Source organism: Epinephelus moara, chromosome 11 (assembly GCF_006386435.1).
Source record: "Epinephelus moara isolate mb chromosome 11, YSFRI_EMoa_1.0, whole genome shotgun sequence".
Taxonomy (NCBI): Eukaryota; Metazoa; Chordata; class Actinopteri; order Perciformes; family Serranidae; genus Epinephelus; species Epinephelus moara.
In genome coordinates this window covers 4,227,228-4,245,234 of record NC_065516.1, presented here as the reverse complement: position 1 = coordinate 4,245,234, position 18,007 = coordinate 4,227,228, and the positions used below count along the sequence as shown (strand labels likewise).

The following is an 18,007-nucleotide window of genomic DNA, read 5'->3' as shown; positions in this document are numbered from 1 at the left end:
CTTTGATATCTAATTTTAGCATTTAACACTAGTGAAATACGTATGGTCCCCTGACCCTTGGCCTGTATGTTTCATGATCCACTATACTGTTTCATTGTTCTTGCTTCTCTTTTTTATTTTCTGTCCTATTGTGTTTTCAAGGACACGTTTTCTCTCTCTGTAATTACTCCTCCTGCTCATACTGGCCATGAAGGCTAACTGTTCTACTTGTTGTTACTGTTGTTTTATTGATTTTATTATCTTATGTTGTTGACATCAACCTGCAGAAGGGACTAAAGATGGAAATTAGCCGTCGGCTATAATCTTGCATATTTACATGTATATGTTAATTAATATGTATTGTCCCTGTTTTAAATAAATAAACTCAAACTCAATTAGAAATGGCTCACACGACGCCCCACAGTCTCAGAATTTATTTACACATTTCAAAAATAACAAAACCAACCTGAAGAATGATGTGAAAAACTAACTCTAACCTGAAAAGGCTGGAGTCGGTCACTGTAGCGGCAGGTGTGGTGGTGGTAGCAGCAGCAGCTGCAGTTGTGGTGGCGACAGCAGAAATTGCGTTGCTGGTCACGGCAAAGAAATTCAGCACAGTTAACTGCTGCCTGCCTTTAATCGCCAACTTGTGACTATCTGACAGCATGTGTGATTTCACCGCATTGACGCCCATTGTGCAAAGTTTGAACATTTTTTGCACACGCTGCAAAATGCCTCTCCGGGTTTACCGTTGATGGGCTTTAACCAGGTTTTGAATAGTTCCTCATCCAACCACTTCTGCTGAAACTTGCATTTTCCCATTTTTCCGACATTTGCTAATATTCCCTCTGCTCTTTCGCCACAGCATGAGCACGCTCACAGAACGTTGCATTCCAAGCATCCAGTGTTGTGACTTCGTGCACCGGCCGTAAACAATAGCCAATTAAAGGGTTCCGCCTGTCAATCATCACATTATACTTCCGATCAAAATGATTAAATGTTTATATAATCAAAATAAATCGTGAATAACAATGTTTTTTTCCATCAAGTGTATTTAATTTTTTAATGCCTCTGGACATTGAATTTAATGCTTTTTAATGTCATTTAAGGCCTTAATTTTCGCAAAATCTATTTAATGACTTTCAATGCTTTTTATTGACCCGGGGAAACCCTGTTACCCAAAGAATCAGACTGAGGTCAAGCATGCACAGATTCAGGCCCAGGTCCCTGATGCGAAAGCCCCCTTAGCTTTTTTAAATTTCCTCCCAGTCCAACCTCTTCACTGCTAGGACTCAATAACTATTTAATTTCCATCATCACTCAAGCTTGACTTATCATGCAAGATGGAGCTAAAACCATAGCACCAGTGCCATTCCTCCTGGAATGGCATCCCCTTTCATGATGATCACGCCACCAAGCCAGAAGCCAGTCAGCTGTACACAAGCTGCCTAATGTACCCAGTCTCTATAGCAGGCATTCTTTTGGGGGCACAGTTGCATTTATTAAACATCATGCAATTCATGCAGACGCTCACCCTGGCCTTGGCCCCGCACCAATTCTTCATGGCAAGTATACCATATCCTCAACTGCCAACTCACTTTCCCGTTATTGATTCTAGAGTTCTGACAGTTGGCACCAGCCTCCGACCCTCTTTCAACCATAGTCCCACTGTTTTGACTTGAGTCATCCTCTTTGCTATGGAGCCGCCTCAACTGCTTATAGGCAGGAAATCCTTGACCACATTAAAGTTCTAGGGCGCTTGTCCTCTGTAGTGAACATCACACATATGTGCTACGATCCAAACGACATCTGGAACAGCCATGCACTCTTCAAGTTTTTCTTGGGGGCTCTATCTGAAGCTGAGTTCAAAAAGAGACAACTCCCCAACTCAGTCTCAACTCCTTGAATCCCTCCTGTGTTCCTGCCATTGACCAACACATCCATCATCACACTCACCCATGACTCAGACACCCAGCCTTCATCCCTCGACCCTCAGTCTTTCATCCCTTCATCCCTCAGCCCTCATGTCTTCGTTCCTCACACTTCATCCCTTGACCCTCAATCTTTCATCCCCAACCCCTCATCCATTCATGTCTTGACCCTCATCCCTTCATCCCTCAACCCTTATCCCTTCATCCCTCAACCCTTCGATCCTCATCCCTTCAACCCTCATCTCTTCATTGTACATTAGGGCATTAACAGAAAAGTCGATTTGTCGACGTGTCGACGTCAGTGGCACAAGTCGACACCCCGTGTGTTTTTTCCCTCCCTCTCTCTCTGTCTCTGTGCTTGTGTAGGGAATGCAATCTGATTGGCTTGGATCTATTGGTTCCCTACGAAGCATCCAGACCCCTTAGGTCATCTGGAACAGGTTTGTTGTGTGTTCCAAGAACAAGAACCAAGCAAGGTGAGGCAGCATTCAGTTATTATGCTCCTCACCTGTGGAACAAACTTCCTGTAGATCTGAGGTCTGCTCAAACTGTCAGCTCCTTTAAATCAGGGCTAAAAACACTATTGTTTACTGAAGCGTACTCTTAGATTAAATATTTACCTGCTGTATTCTACTGCCTGTACTTTTTAACTACACACTGCCTTTTATTACCTTTTATTATTCTACTTCTTTTCTTATCCTGACTGTTCAATGTATTGAGCCTGTTTTTATTTTATGTTACTGTATTTTATTATTATCACTATCATTCTCAATTTCTATTTCCCTTTTTAATCGACTGTTTTTATTGTTTTAAATTGTGTCTTGTTGCTTTTAATGTCTCTGTAAAGCACTTTGAATTACCTTGTGTTGAATTGTGCTATACAAATAAACTTGCCTTGCCTTGGCTTGGCTTACGCTGATACTTTTATCCTTGAAGTGAACATACTCGGGCGTACTATAAGCGGAGTACATTCCGCGAGGAATGTCCGCAGTCATTCGGGCTTTCATAGTTGAGCGCACTTCCGCGTTGTATGTCCGTGAAAAATCCCCGCGATTTGAAAAATACATGCTGAGCAGTCACTGGTGCGCGGAGCAGAGTCCGCACGGTCGTAAAATCTGAGCTTTGCGCGCACAGGGCTTGCGGACGTCCGCTTTGAGTCGAGTATGTTCGGGCCTTGACAGACACACATCACATGTGTGGAGATACTTCACTTTCCTCCGCCGTGTCAATGTGATGACGTCATCAAATGACTTGTCGACTCGACTTCGACTTTATTGACAGATAAGTCGACCTGAAAAAAATCAAAGTCGTACATCCTATCATACCTTTATCCCTAGATCCTTATCCCTCTATTCTCTAATCCTCTAATCCTCATCCCTTCATGCTTTCCTTCAAACCCTTAATCCATCATATATAATAAACCATCCTAAATCTTTATCTTATTGGTATGGTCTTTGTTAGTGAAATGTCAAGTTCAGTACAAATCTATCTGTACACTTTGTAAGGACTGTGTGAACAACTACATTTTTTTTTTCATATTTAAAAACATAATTATGACGACCTCCCAAAAATAATTTGCCTTCACCTGAATGTAACCAAAATGAATGAAAAAAAGTCATAGTTTAAAAATACAAATTAAAACTTTAAAATTTAAGCATAAAATGAGGCTGATGGTATCTATAAAAAAGTTAAAGGTTACATAGTGTAGACACTGGGCCTCATGCAGGAAGCAATATAAGAAAAAATTGTTTTTGTTCATACAGATGAGTTGTTCTTATTTTGTTAGTGTCTGATTTCTGGGATTCACCAGTGTTTTCTTATTTTTGCTCTTTTCTTAGGTAAGAAAAAAAAATTGTGTCTCTTCTTCTTTTTTTTTTTTTTTTTTTACTGTATTAAGAGGCTTAATATGCAACCCAATGTCTACTCTATCACAGTAACTGTTATATAAAAAAATGTGTATATATTTGACCAATTTGAAAGTTTTATGACATTTGGTCACTGAAATCCAACCTTCTGTTGGGATCAGGTTAATTGATTGTGTGGCTCAAAGGTATCCTGATCCTAGTAAAAAACAACATGTACTGAAGGTTTGATCCAGATCAAAACCAAGACTGGATCACATGATCTAATCTGATTTCAGAGTCCTTTTGTTTTTCTTTTAAACAACCTGTTTTCAAGATTTGGTCCTATCCAATCTGGATGGACCAGATTTGTTGCATCTGGAGTTGACTTCTCTTATTTTTTTAAGAGAATGTTGCTGCATGAGGCCCAATAATCTTAGAAACCAGAAACCTTCATGTGTTGCAGAGCAGCCAGGCTTTCCAGTGAAGACGCCATGTCAGCAATCTTCTCTAAACGCCTACAGAAAGCATCAAACTTCCCAAAGATGTAGTTCTCACTGAAAAGACAGGAAAGAAACAGGGACAGACATGAAAGTCATCGGTTATACTGATCACAGTGAGTGTTATAAAATGAGAGGATGTGCTGCTGCCTGGTGCTTACCTGAAGTCAAACTGTCTGTTTTTAGGGTTTTCTCTCAGTTTGTCTCTGACGGTGTGGAAGCTCCTCTGGTACTCCACATACAGATGACAGCAGTCAGAGATACGATGCAGCAGCACTGGTCTGACATACACACACACACAAACAAACATGTTTTTATCTTGTCTAATCCAGATATGTCTGGATCTGATAAGCTCCTCTGTACCTGCTGTGGTCCCAGATGCGGGCCACGCCCTGAGACAAGTAGCTCCTGCAGGTGGTGATCATCTGGTTGGTGACTTTGAGCAGCAGAGAGGTCATTCTCTCTGAGGTGTTGTAGTACTGAGAGACAGTGTGGATCATCCTGATACTGGCCATCAGACTGGGAATGTGCTCCAGCATGCTGCTCTGTCAGAGCCACAGGGGAAGGAGGGGAGGTTAGGGATCGACAACAATAGGAGATGCCGTCTATTTAACACCAGCTGTTGACCTGAGGGGGAGTATATCTGTTTTTCCCAAGCTCAATATCCTCTTATTATAGATGTTTTCAGAGCGAAGGAACTTTTCTATAGTTTTATGAAACCAACTTTTTATTGTGTTTGCATCACATGATTGCAGTTCTTCCCTCAAAATCCCTCAGAATGCTGTTGTGAGGGACATTTTTAACTCCTACTTCAGAGTGGTTACTCTCCCAGCACAAGAGGAACCATTACTGATGTAAGTGTAAAGTGACTAGCCAATGCAGCACCCACAACCACCACTGTTTTTAAAAACATGCAAGCCGTGTACAGCTGACAGCACAAACAACGAGGGGTATAACAGCACAAACAACGAGGGGTATAACAATACAAGTATTCGTATTGAACCGTATGAGTCTTTCAGTTTGGTACGCATTACAAACCGAATGATACGTTGAACTATCCTATTACATTTGGAAAATAAAATATACAGCTAAAACTGTGTTTAATATAATGTCCTCAGTGCCACTGCGCTCTACAAAGCAGCCTACAGGACGGGACAGGCAACGTGCTGTCTGCCCCTCTCACCCCCAAACCAGAACATTCTACTGCAGTGAGACACGTTGGGAGGCAGCTATGCTAAGATAGCTCATTACAAGATGGGTAGTAACACCACTATCAGACCAGAAACAGAAGATCATCTGATAACCTACAGGTCTGGTGTTTGGAGCCACTTTGGTCTCTCTGTGAATTATGAGGGTGATGGCAAGAGAGGGTGGTGGATAAAAACACCGCGAGCCCAAGAACGCACAGCTACAGACTCTCCTTAGCAGCCAAGCCGGTAACACCGTAACATTTACAACCCCCAAGTCGAAACACAAGCTGCTGTGCAGCTACAGACTTTCAGCTAAGCCAGCAGCAAACACATGGTTGCACAGCACAAACCTTCTGAACGAGGACATGAGAGCCACTGCTCGGCTACAGACTCTTGTTCAGCAGCCAATGTAGCACAAAGCACACATCCACAGCAGTGAGCAGGGTAGCCAATTAGGACAGAAAGACTGAGAGGTTCGTAAGTGACAGCTGTTTAGCTTGTGTTTATATGACTGTTGCAACAGTGATGTTTATTCATGTATTTATTTGACTGAAAGAGCTCAGAGAGCTCATGGGATGTAGCAAACTCACCACTGACACACAGTCGGTGAAAGAATCAACACTGATGGTATGTGCCTTCATGTCAGTAGTTACGTGGTTTCTATGTAGCAGGACACAGAAATGCTGAAAAACAGTTTAATGTTCTAACGCCACAGTTCAGTCTTTTCAAACACAATTTTCTAACATGTTTAATGTGGTTAGAAAGAAATCACTGATGCTTTGCTTTACTCAGACTTTAACAAGTCCATTTCAGCCACACTGTAATTCCTGCTTTGTAAAGAAGAAAATTAAAGCCCAACTTATATTTGTTTTCATACATTAAAAATGTTTAAAATCAAGGAAATTTCTCTGACATTTCTACGTTTTTGCTGTACCTAAAATGTACTAAACCGTGACACTACTGTATCATGTCAAACCCAACCATGAATTTTGTGAACCGTTTCAAGGAGTCTTCCCACGGGTGACATAGGCACCACCAGATTGTAGTGACTTTATAAAGACATACAATTTTATTTATTTATTTATTTATTTTTTTACCGGAGTGCATTTCCCCAGGGGTCCAAAGAACTTGTCCAGAGTGTACAGATACTTCACATTGTCCTTAGCCTCGTTAGCCACCACGGTGATGTCCCTGTCCTTAAACAATCAATCAATGAATTATTATATTAGCAACATAAACTCAACAGCTGTGAACTAAACTTCAGTTTGAACTAGAGAGGTTTCCGAAGCTGACCAGTTCTCTCCACGCTCGTAGAGTTCGGGACTTGGTGAGCTGCAGAACTCCCAGAGTCCTTTTCACCTGAGGACGCTTCACCTCCTCCATCAGACTGACACACACACACACACACACACACACACACGTTATAACAAGCATTCCTGATGAAATAAATTAGTGCATAAATGTAAAATCAAATTTTGAGTCAACAAACAAAATTACACACATAAAAGAAAAAAACAAGATTAGCAAAAACAAAATTAAATGACATTATATGAAATCATATTAAACCAGATTATCAATCAATCAATCAAATTTTATATATATCGCATCTTTCAAAAAAAATCAACGCACTTATAGATGCTATACAAGCTACAGAACAAGATTAGACGAGACAAAATTAAATAAGACAAGATCAGGCTGAGTGCAAGTGATATACAGTGAGCAGGACTCTTGGTAAATAAAAGGAGGGTGAATCATTCAAACACAGCATTTATATTGAGTCTACCTGTTAAAGGTGACCATGCGTCTCTTCCAGTGCTCCAGCTCAGCTGACGGCCCAACGTCATCCGCCTCCTTCCTCATCTGTTCGCTCTCTGTCAGCACCTGTTTGATCTGATTGGACCACACTGAGACCACGCCCTCCAAACGCTCCACCAGCTCGCTGTTATTGGCTGAGAGCAGATGCACAAATTCTTAATCATTACTTTGACAGCTATGGATGCAGTGGCAGATCTTTCTATAGGAAACATAGGAGCAGCCTATTTTTTTTCCCTTCTGTTAGTAGTGGTGTGACAGAGACATGCAAATCAACGGCCTAGAAGGAGGTAACGGTTGCCATTAACTCCTTGTCCTCTACGTGTCCTAAGAACCATCCAAACAGTGAAATAAAAATGGTTCGATATGAAATTTAATGCAAAAAAAACACACAAAAAAAAACACATGTACACTCACAAAATCACAACAGTCACAGGAGGCTCTCCCCACTCACAGCTGTCTGCTGCAGTTGAGAGCATTGCTTGCATCATTGGATGCATGTCAGGAATTATTTCTGACGGAGACAGCGACATGCCTCCACGAGAGCAGTCGATAGCAAACTCAGAAGGTACATTGATATACATGTTATATTTAGTATTAAATCGTACAATCTGACAGCTATCACTGATAGCTTAGTATTTGGTCAGTCACGTGGGTCTTACAGTCTCACCTCTCAAACAGAAGATAAATGTGGAGTTCTCTCTCCTCATTGATTCAAGTGGGAACAGGATGCCAGAAATGTAGAAAACACATGTATTAAGTCGATTTAAGTAACCTATTCACATTTCTAAGAAAACTAATTTGAAGCTTTAAATCTCCAAATTGTCAACTACTTTAGCTAAATGTGTTTTATTTCTAATCTTTCGTCATGTTTAACTTGTGTGTTTCAAAGGCATCTGTGTATTGTGCACATACTAGAACACAATAGAAAGTTAAATTGTAATTTTTATTAATGACAAGCAATATTTATGTGCATTCCTTATTTACATAAGCACTACGAGCAGTCTGAAGCAGATGCAGATTTTGTTAGTACCTACGAAATTATTGGAGCTACTAACATATTGATGAACGCCAAAATACACGTTGATTTCCTTCTACAAACAGTTTACACACAAATTTGTTCTGCTCATATTCCATGAATGAGACTCAATGTCTTTAATATTTTTGTGTTTATGTTAACTCTGAATAAAAAGATATAAAAAGATATAAAAAGTTGTAAGAACTCCTAACTTGTATGTAGCTGTAGCTCGAGCATCTCACCTGCAGCCTTGTAGTCTGTGGGGCTGCTCAGCTGGTCAATGGCATCAGGAACGTCAACCTGCTGCAGCTGGAACTTTCTCTCCATGCTTACTCTGGCTGAGCTCAGATTACTGATGAACTGGTCCACTGAAGACAGAAAGGACTGGACGTCTGGACAAGATGTCCCCTCCTGCACAGAACCCCATGTCTGGACACAGAATGAAAAGTCAGCAGTAAAAAAACCAGGATGAAATGTCTCAGTGTCATCAGGCTGAGGACATGAAGGAGATAGATCCTAATTACTGTCACTGTTATTTTATTCCTACATACCTGATTTAACAGATCTGAGATTACATACATACTACATCATTAGACTCTAATACCACAACTGCTATTTTAGAACTTTTTTAAAAACATTTCTCTCACTTGCACCTTTACTGGGACAGAGTAGGATGTGAGAAGAGATGCAGGAAAGATATGAGATGTGAGACGTCCTCTCTTCTGAACCATCGGTCGGCTTCAACAGTGACCCCTGATGGTCTGAAGTTTGTGTTTGCAGATATATGTGCCAGTGCAGAGGTCATTTATAGTTTCTGTGTGTTTTCCCCTACAATAAACCTTCTGCACATTTTTTAAAAACCTGCATTCTGCATCTATACTGTGTGCCGATCAAACCAGCGTTCTTCATTGCGCAGACACTGAGTGCAGACATTTCTGCAGCAGTAAGTTTTCTATATTCATTATCCGCATCTAAATTTTTTATTATGCTGTTTGTAAATGTATTTATTAATAGTCAGGTTATGATTGTAGTGTCTTAAAATCTGTACAGATTATTTTTAGAGAATGTAGAAATTATGTAAATATATCTGACATTAAACTATTGTTTCTATCTGAAGCACACACACACACACATTGATTGAAATAACAGCAGGAACATAAAATGTACTGCTGAAAGACAGCAGACTCTCCTCCTCTCCCTGAGTATAATATGATCCATGTACAGTTGCATGCAAAGTTTGGACACACTAGGTCAATATTTTGTTTACTGTGAATAGTTAAATAAGTACAAAATGAACTGATCTCCAAAAGGCATGAAGTTGAAGATGAAACATTTCTTCAATATTTAAAGCAAGACTAGTCCATACCCACTGAGTGCACAGTTGCCCACATACATTTCACATGGTGTGTGTTTGGGATACAGGTCATAGGAAATTGCAGATTAAATAGTCAACTGAACCCATTAAGAAGAGCAATGTATTCAGAGTTTTTTGTGAATTTGATAGTATGATTGCTTTATTGAAAGTACAGTAGAACCATTGCCAATAGAGTGTTCCAGTAAACCCGGAACTCCGTTAGCACTTTTAGCACTTCCGGTTCTCTTGTCTAAAAGTCAACACTTTCTCTTCCGGGAACCAGCGCGATGCTAAACTTCCGGGTTTTGACGTCAGCCCTGGCACACTCTATAGTGGGATAGTTAGTGGGCTAAAACTGTACATTAGTAGTTGAGGTAGCACGTTGAAAGGCAGATAGTTAAAGTCATTGCCTTATAGAAGCTCAGTTTTAGTAAGTTTTCCAACTTTTGCCAAGAGGGAACTTTAGATATTGCTCCCTAGATTATGTTCACCCAGTTTCATGCAGATCGCCCAAACTTCCTAGGAAGAGATCCATTTGAAGTGTTTTTCAAAAAATTTAAAATGGTGGAAAATCCATATAACTGGAAGTTATGGGTTCTCTGTGCAAAGTTTCATGTCTCTACGACATACGGGGCATGAGATATGCCCATTCAAAGTTTGCAATTTCAATCGGTTGCTATAGCGCCCCCCTTTGGCCAATTGATGTAATATTGCTTCATTGGCATCGTCCCATGACCCTCTACCACTGTGCCAAATTTCACATGGATTGACCAAGTCAGTGAGGAGAAAAACATGGAACAGACACACAGACACACACACACACACACACACACATACAGACAGACAGACAGACAGAGTTTTCATCATTATATAGTAAGATATAGTAAGATTACTTTTTTATTTCAATCTTTTACAGTTTCAAAATAACAAAAAAGGAAAAGGGTCCAAAGCAAAAATTTGGGCACCCTGCAAGGTCAATACTTAGTAGTGCCCCTTTGGCAAGTATCACAACCTCTAAACACTTTTTGTAACCAGCTGAGAGTCTTTCAGTTCTTGTTTGGGGGATTTTCACCCATTTTTCCTGCAAAAGGCTTCTAGTTCTGTGAGATTCTTGGGCCGTCTGGCATGCACTGCTCTTTTGAGGTCTATCCACAGATTGTTAATGATGTTAGGTCGTGGACTGTGAGAGCCATGGGAAAACCTTCAGCTTGCTCCTCCCGAGGCAGTCCATCATGGATTTTAAGGTGTGTTTAGGATCATTGTCCTGTTGTAGAAGTCAACCTCTCTTCATCATCAGCTTTTTTACAGATGGTGTGATGTTTGCTTCCAGAATTTGCTGGAATTTAACTGAATCCATTCTTCACTCTACCTGTGAAATGTTCCCCATGCCACTGACTGCAACACAAGCCAAAGCAATCCACCCCTGTGTTTAACAGTTGGACAGGTGTTGTTTTCATGATACTCTGCACCATTTTTTCTCCAAACATACTTTTGCTCATCGTGTCCAACAAGTTCTATTTTAACTTCATCAGTCCACAGGACTTGTTCCCAAAAAGCATCAGGCTTGTTTGGATGTTCTTTTGCAAAATTTTGATGCTGAATTTTGTGGTGAGGACGCAGGTAGGTTTTCCTCTGATGACTCTTCCATTTAGGTCATATCTGAACAGGTGTCGCTTCACACAAGAACAGTGGCCCATGGCTGCTGATTGTTGGGACAAGGTTTCAGGAGTCTTTACTTAGTCATTCATTCATTTATTTTCCATTACCGCGAGGGCACTTTAGACATGTTTGTATGTTATACAAATGGCACATTATATAGCCTCAAAACAGACTAACTAGACAGACTACTCAAGTTAGTTTGTAGTTAAGATCAGCATCCACGAGAACTGTGTAGATTCAAGGTTGGACTGTGAAGAACACACAGAGACATGGATGTATGAAGGAAATAAATCCCTGGGGGGGTCTGGGGGCCCTCCCCCAGAACATTTTCAATTAAGTAGATGCCATTTCCTGTATTCTAGTGCATTTTAACACCATATTAGCACCAGATAATCCAAACTGGTTCTGTGAGATATAGTTCTGGCTCAATATAGATCAAAAAAGGGCCCAACATAAAAGTCATTGCAACAGTAATATTTCATAGTATTTCTTGGTCCTAATAGTCTTCTGGAGTTTAGTGTGTTTTTTCCACCCACTTCAGCGTGCGTTTTGGCTCCAAAGAGGGCACTTTAGCACGCGTTTTGGCTCCCAGGAGGGCACTTCAAAGAGGGCACTTTAAAACGCATTTTGGCTCCCAGGAGGGCACTTTAGCGTGTGTTTTGGCTCCAAAGAGGGCACTTTAGCGAGTGTTTTTCAACAATTGGGCCACGGGGTGTGCACACCACTGNTTTAGCACGCGTTTTGGCTCCCAGGAGGGCACTTTAGCGTGTGTTTTGGCTCCAAAGAGGGCACTTTAGCGAGTGTTTTTCAACAATTGGGCCACGGGGTGTGCACACCACTGTCGCTAGACAATCACAGGGCTGACACCTAGAGACAGACAACCATTCACACTGACATTCACACCTAAAGGCAATTTACCAATTCACCAATTAACCCACATGTCTTTGGATTATGGGAGGACGCTGGAGCACCTGGAGAAAACAAACGCTGACACAGGGAGAACATGCAAACTCCACACAGAGGGGCTCCCCCATCCTGAGTTCAAACCAGGAACCCTCTTGCTGTGAGGCGACAATGCTAAATTTTACCAATTTTAAAGCTTTGAATTTTGCATCACCTGGCCTTTTCCCAACGATGATTGTAAAAAAGCCATAGCCCTAACAAGCTAATTACAGTCAGAGACCCTAGTAAAAGTTGTCTGAGAGTATAAATATCTTGGGGTGCCCAAACTTTTGCATGGTGGTCCTTTCCTTTTTCCTCACTCTAAAATTGTACAAAACAAAATTAATACAGTAATCATGTTTCATCTTTATTTTCATGCCTTTTTTAGATCAGTTCATCCTCTACTTACTTAACTATTCACAGTAAACAAAATTTTGACCAGGGTGCCCAAACTTTTGCATGTCACAGTTAAGACTGAAATAAAGGTAGAAACTTATCCTGTATATGGTTCTTTTGTTCATCAGAATAGCAGTTCACACAATTCCAATGATTTTAACTAGATGGTGAATTATAAAACAAAATGGCATCAATCAAATAAAAAAATATCATTTGCTACTGATGCTACTAAAGAGATCTTTACATAACAAATTCTTTGATTCAGGTTCCTTTAAAAACAAAAAAGCCATCCCATTTCCTGTGATGCTTCTTCATCAGAGTCAGCAGAGCTCTCACAGAGTGAATGGTGGTAGTGGGTACCTGTTGTGAGCGGAGGCCTGGTAGCATGATGTCAGCCAGCAGAGTCTCCAGACTGTTGAGGATGCTGCTGTCGCTGCAGTCCAACATCCCGAAATTCACCTCCTGTAAACACAACAGGTACTTCATTAATAATGTAGCACACTTATTAGTGTAATACATGTGAAAATGGAGGTCTACATTTCAGTTGTCAGCTCTTGATCTGAAAGCTTAATGGATACAAAGATTGTATAATAACCCAGATTCTTCTTCATCTAAGCTGTTTGTTGCATCCCTTTTTTTTTTTTTTTAATTATTGTTTGCTGGCTACCACTTTCAGATAATCTTTTATTTTGTGAATGAAATATTGGATGTCGAGGGAGATTTTCTCTGTTTGATTTTTAAATATGGGGATATCTGAAGGCACTGCTACAGGCAGCTGATGTCTGCTATCCCTTGTTGTGGAGACCTATTAGCAAAAATGTTCGATTGTTTGCATTATAAATTATATATTGTAAAATAAACTCTGATACAAATCTTTTATGTAACCTTTTATCCACAGCATTTTCAAACTTGTTGGAAAAATGTGTTTGATGCTCCGCTTTCTCGCAGTGTTGTCTTTCAGTGTTTAACATTTTCTATAAGAAGTGATTGCCAAGAAAAATGCTGAAGATATGGAGAATAACAAAGAATAGATTTTGTGCAGATGCATTGATTTTGCTTTTGTTTAGCTGTTGCATTATTTGGTAGTAGGGGTGAGTTCCTGTACAAAAATCTCTAAACGTTTAGAGTGGGTAACTTTTTTCATGTACACGTGTACACGGGTTTCACCGCTGGGTGGTGCTATTGCATTATACCAATAAAGCCCCAGTTATCCGAATACCAACCTAACGGGCCATTTAACCAATGGTTACAGGCCGCCACTCCGAAATATCGCCATTCCGACGGTCCGCCATCCCGAATTCTGGTCCCTGAGTCCTGACAGTAAGCTATGGCGAGCCTCTAGAAGCTGTATTCCCCATGCATGTCAGCAATTTTCACCGGGGACGCACGCGAGTAATTCAGGCTGACATTACCTGTTTTTCAGCGAACTCCTCTGGTAATTTTATTAAAAAGTATAGCATATACGCCCACAGTAAGTTATTATTATTATAATTATAATTATTATTGGGTCTCATAAGAGTGGGCTACAATGAGTACCGGACCATCATGCTGTGATTTGATGGCCCGGTACTCATTGTAACCCACTGGTGAACGACCCCCTTAACGAACGCGCCGTTTTAATAGAACGGAGCACGTACTGACCTGTTGCCAAACGTGATCTCACACCATTTCTTGTCATATTCACAGTCTATCACAGTCAGTCAACAATTAGTATCACCCCCTCCCCTAAAAAAAAACAAAAACATTTTTTGTGTACTAATTTTTCATAACTGTTTATGATCTCAAACACGTGTACACGGACTCACCCCTATTTGGCAGCAGGTGGCAGACTGGTTATCTTAACAATCATTTTACCTTTTTCCCCTCTCAATAATATATATATGTATTAAGATAATCAAAATACAACAGCATGATGGTGTTATACTGAAGATGTCATCCAGAGTCAGCAGGCCCTGCCCCATCCTAAAGGTTCAGCCTTGTTTGGTGTGAATGTGGAGGTGAAGTGAAGCTACAGACCTGCTGTATGTTAGCGGTGGTAATCGCCTTGTCAGTGGTTCTCAGGAAGAACAGACACTTCCCCAGTAAAGGCTGAAGAAAAACAAAATGGTTTATTTGAATATGAATCAGATGCACTTGAATCAGGTACTGTGATCAAAACGTGAAGACAAAGAGCAATTGCACTTAAATTAGTGCTGGACTTCACGTATGACATACATTTCTCCAGCGCTGTGCAGAGATATTTTAAGGGGCTAGTGGTCAGGCAGAAAAAAAGGCCACCACTATCATAACAATTAATCTAAAAAAATCAAGTTACGTAGAGTAGCACATCTCTTTTTTATATTATTTATTTATTATTATTTTATATTATTTAGACTATTTATTTCAGTCCTCTAGGGTGTTAAATTGTATGAACATTGGTGGAGACACATATGAAGTGCTATGTACCGGGTCAGTGTGTCAAACATTTGAGTGCTAATGAATCCCTAATGTGTGGTTATGTAGTGCAGCAATAGCACTCACTGTGAACCCCAATCCATCCATGACACAAAATTGAATGTAAAGTCTACACAAATGCCCTGCATTGTCAAAATGACATAAAAACTTTATGTTTACTTGACACAAAAACTCTTGTGAGCTTGACATATTTTTTTAAGTCAAAAAAATTATTTTTTTTTATTTAATTTGACTAACATTTATCAACCCGATTTTGCTTTATTAGTGTAAGGCCATTGAACAACGCTATCACTGTGCATTTAACATATTGTGGCAGATTGGGGCAAAATGAGTTTTCCAGCATGCCATGAGACAATGGGCTCTAGTTTCGCAGACCGGGCTAGGTGCTGGCGCACCTGCGCTTCGCCAACTGGGTGTGGCCAGACGGATTTTTCAAGTTTGGCACACCGTGCGCCCTGGCGCAGCTACTCCTCTTTCCCACCTCCGTCCCTCCTACCTGCGCAAGTCGGAAAGAGGGAGGAGAGAAGGCGTGGAGTGGGTTTTACACACATCACACCAATCAAATGAGCCCCTCTCCTCGCCCTTAAATGCGCCGCGCGAAGGCGTAATGAGAGTTTACTCAATTCGCCATGGCAGAAGAGAGCAGCAGCGTCAGACGGCCAAACTTCTCCCAGGAGGAAACTGATGTTTTGGTCCGGGAGGTCCAAGCTCGCAGTGTCCGAATATACGGAACTGCGAGCAGACCTCCACGGGCTGATGATGCAAAGGTAGCCTGGGAGGAGGTCACCACAATTGTAAATCAATGTTGCGTTTCTCTCGTGCGCGCGCGCTCTCTCTTTCTCTCTCGCAGTCTCACTCTGTTTCTTTTCTTTTGACTTTTCTAAGATGACAGATGCTGAATATATACTCCCTATCTGATGCTGTGGCTGTTTGTGGTTGGCTGAGAGGGATGTGAACTCATTAGTTTGCAGCTGTGTTAATCAAATCAGGTTGGGTTTCCATTACGCGTGCCAAACGTGCCAAACGGTGCCAATCCCCTTTGATCTGACATCAGATGTGACGGGACAGTCGATATAGAGATACATTTATGTGCTGATTGCAGATAGTTGCATTGAATAGTGTTTTTTTGGGTATTTATTGCATCGTTAATGTGCCTGATATTCTGGAAACCTGCCTGTGAGGTTTTGGTGACGTGTGCGCACTGTCCGCCGGTCAGCCAAACTTCGGCTTACACCGGCTGCGCTCCGCCTGCGCTGACAGTAGACCTGGTTTCAGCTGGCGAGCTTTTAGCGCACCTTTGGCGAAGCCTTTTGGCACGAAACTGTCACTGCGCCAAGCTGGATCTGTTGACACCTCCCCCTGCTGCGCCGCCACACCCATCTCAGCACACCTCGGTCTGCCAAACTACCAAACTGAGCGCGCCCCGGGTTGCGCTGCTCGAAACTAGCTCTGCGCGGGGTTCACCACCCTGCGCCACCCTGCGCTGCGCCGGGAAACTAGAGCCCTTAGTAAGCTCCCGCCTGTGTGGATATCAGAGTGCCTAACATAGAGTTGTGCTGAAGTGTATAGAGCACTTTCTGGTTCAGAATCCATTAATTTGCCTTAATCCTGCAGTTTTATAGTTCAATGATATTAAAAAAAAAGGTTGTAAAATGTGTACTCAATGGTTACTATGTTCATATGACATTGAATTAAATGCTCAAACAACAACAACAAAAAGTTATGTAAAACTGACATAAAATTCCTGTGAGACAAAGGTACTGTGACTAGGGTTGCAACGGTATGAGATTTTTACTTAACCATAACCATCTCATAAAATATTGTGGTTTCAGTCTGTTCCTTCAGATCAGAGATCTGTAGCAGCTTATGTCAGACTGGCCTAGACACTGTTAAACCAGTTTCAGTTGAGCCAGAATCATCAGGTTTTTTAAGGGATCAGGTCTACCTGAGGACATCTCACCAGTCTGAGATGTAGAGACATTGTAAACCAGCAGCATTTTGTTTTTAGTTTTGTAAAATGTAATATATTTAGTCTGCACTGGTTTTTCAGAGAGACCTGGTGGAACGTACTGCCATCATTTTAGAGATTAGATGAATTCTCACTCAAATTGCTAACAGGACTGTAAATATTATCCACTGAACAGAAAAGGAAGTTTTGGCCCAGATCTCTGAAACTACACTGAAAGCCATGAAATATTGGCCAGAGGCTAAACTGTCATCAGGCTGATAGCCGTTTGGTTCTGAGATTGGTACATGGTACAAGAGAATTGGATGGTAAGCTAAACAGTCTACTCTTCCTGAGTCAGATTAGTCTGCATGCACTCTTCAGACTGTGTAATATATGCTGGAGGTGTTTTATGTCACCTTGCTAACCGCCAAACAAAGCAGTTCACAGAATTTTCTGCCATAGCAACTCAACACAAACTCAACCAGAGCAGTAATTATTTGTGGGGCAGGACAATGGTAAACATTCAGCAGGCGGTGCAGAATTGCTCCGAGTGAAACTGAAAATATGTTGGCAACTGCTCAGGCAGATCTGCATTCATAAAGCATCCAAATACATCTTGTCTACACTGGCTTTGCACCAACACAGTGTCTCACATCTCTCATTGCGTGTGCAAAACCTCAGCAGACATTTTCAGAGGCAAACATTCCTCTAGAAAACCCATAACACATTATAGGAAGTCAGAGAGTCTAGTTCTAAATTAAAGGGAAATTTCGGTTTATTTCAACCTGTCTCCTATTGTCCTAAATTTGTTTCAAGTAACTAGTGACATAAAAATAATAGTTAGCATGTTAGCCGTTAGCCTAGATACAGCCGGGGCGCATAGTAGCGTCAGACCTGTTAAAATGTAAGTGAACGGGCAACCTTCAAGTGCAAAGTTAGTCCACTAAACAAGCTTTTTTCCCACAAAGACTGCCTCATATCGT

General features: G+C 41.1%; 1 protein-coding gene across 1 annotated transcript in view; it reads right to left on the bottom strand.

Annotated features, from left to right (window-relative positions):
- Positions 1-18,007, bottom strand: part of dnah5l (dynein, axonemal, heavy chain 5 like) — a 208,353-nt gene that overhangs the window by 184,685 nt on the left and 5,661 nt on the right. Inside the window, exons 7-15 of the mRNA XM_050056535.1 lie at positions 14,639-14,710; positions 12,983-13,084; positions 8,514-8,700; positions 7,225-7,390; positions 6,735-6,828; positions 6,539-6,637; positions 4,615-4,796; positions 4,413-4,532; positions 4,203-4,308 (exon numbers count right to left, since the gene is read on the bottom strand). Coding sequence (XP_049912492.1) covers positions 4,203-4,308; positions 4,413-4,532; positions 4,615-4,796; positions 6,539-6,637; positions 6,735-6,828; positions 7,225-7,390; positions 8,514-8,700; positions 12,983-13,084; positions 14,639-14,710 — 1,128 coding nt within the window. The remainder of the gene's footprint in view (positions 1-4,202; positions 4,309-4,412; positions 4,533-4,614; positions 4,797-6,538; positions 6,638-6,734; positions 6,829-7,224; positions 7,391-8,513; positions 8,701-12,982; positions 13,085-14,638; positions 14,711-18,007) is intronic.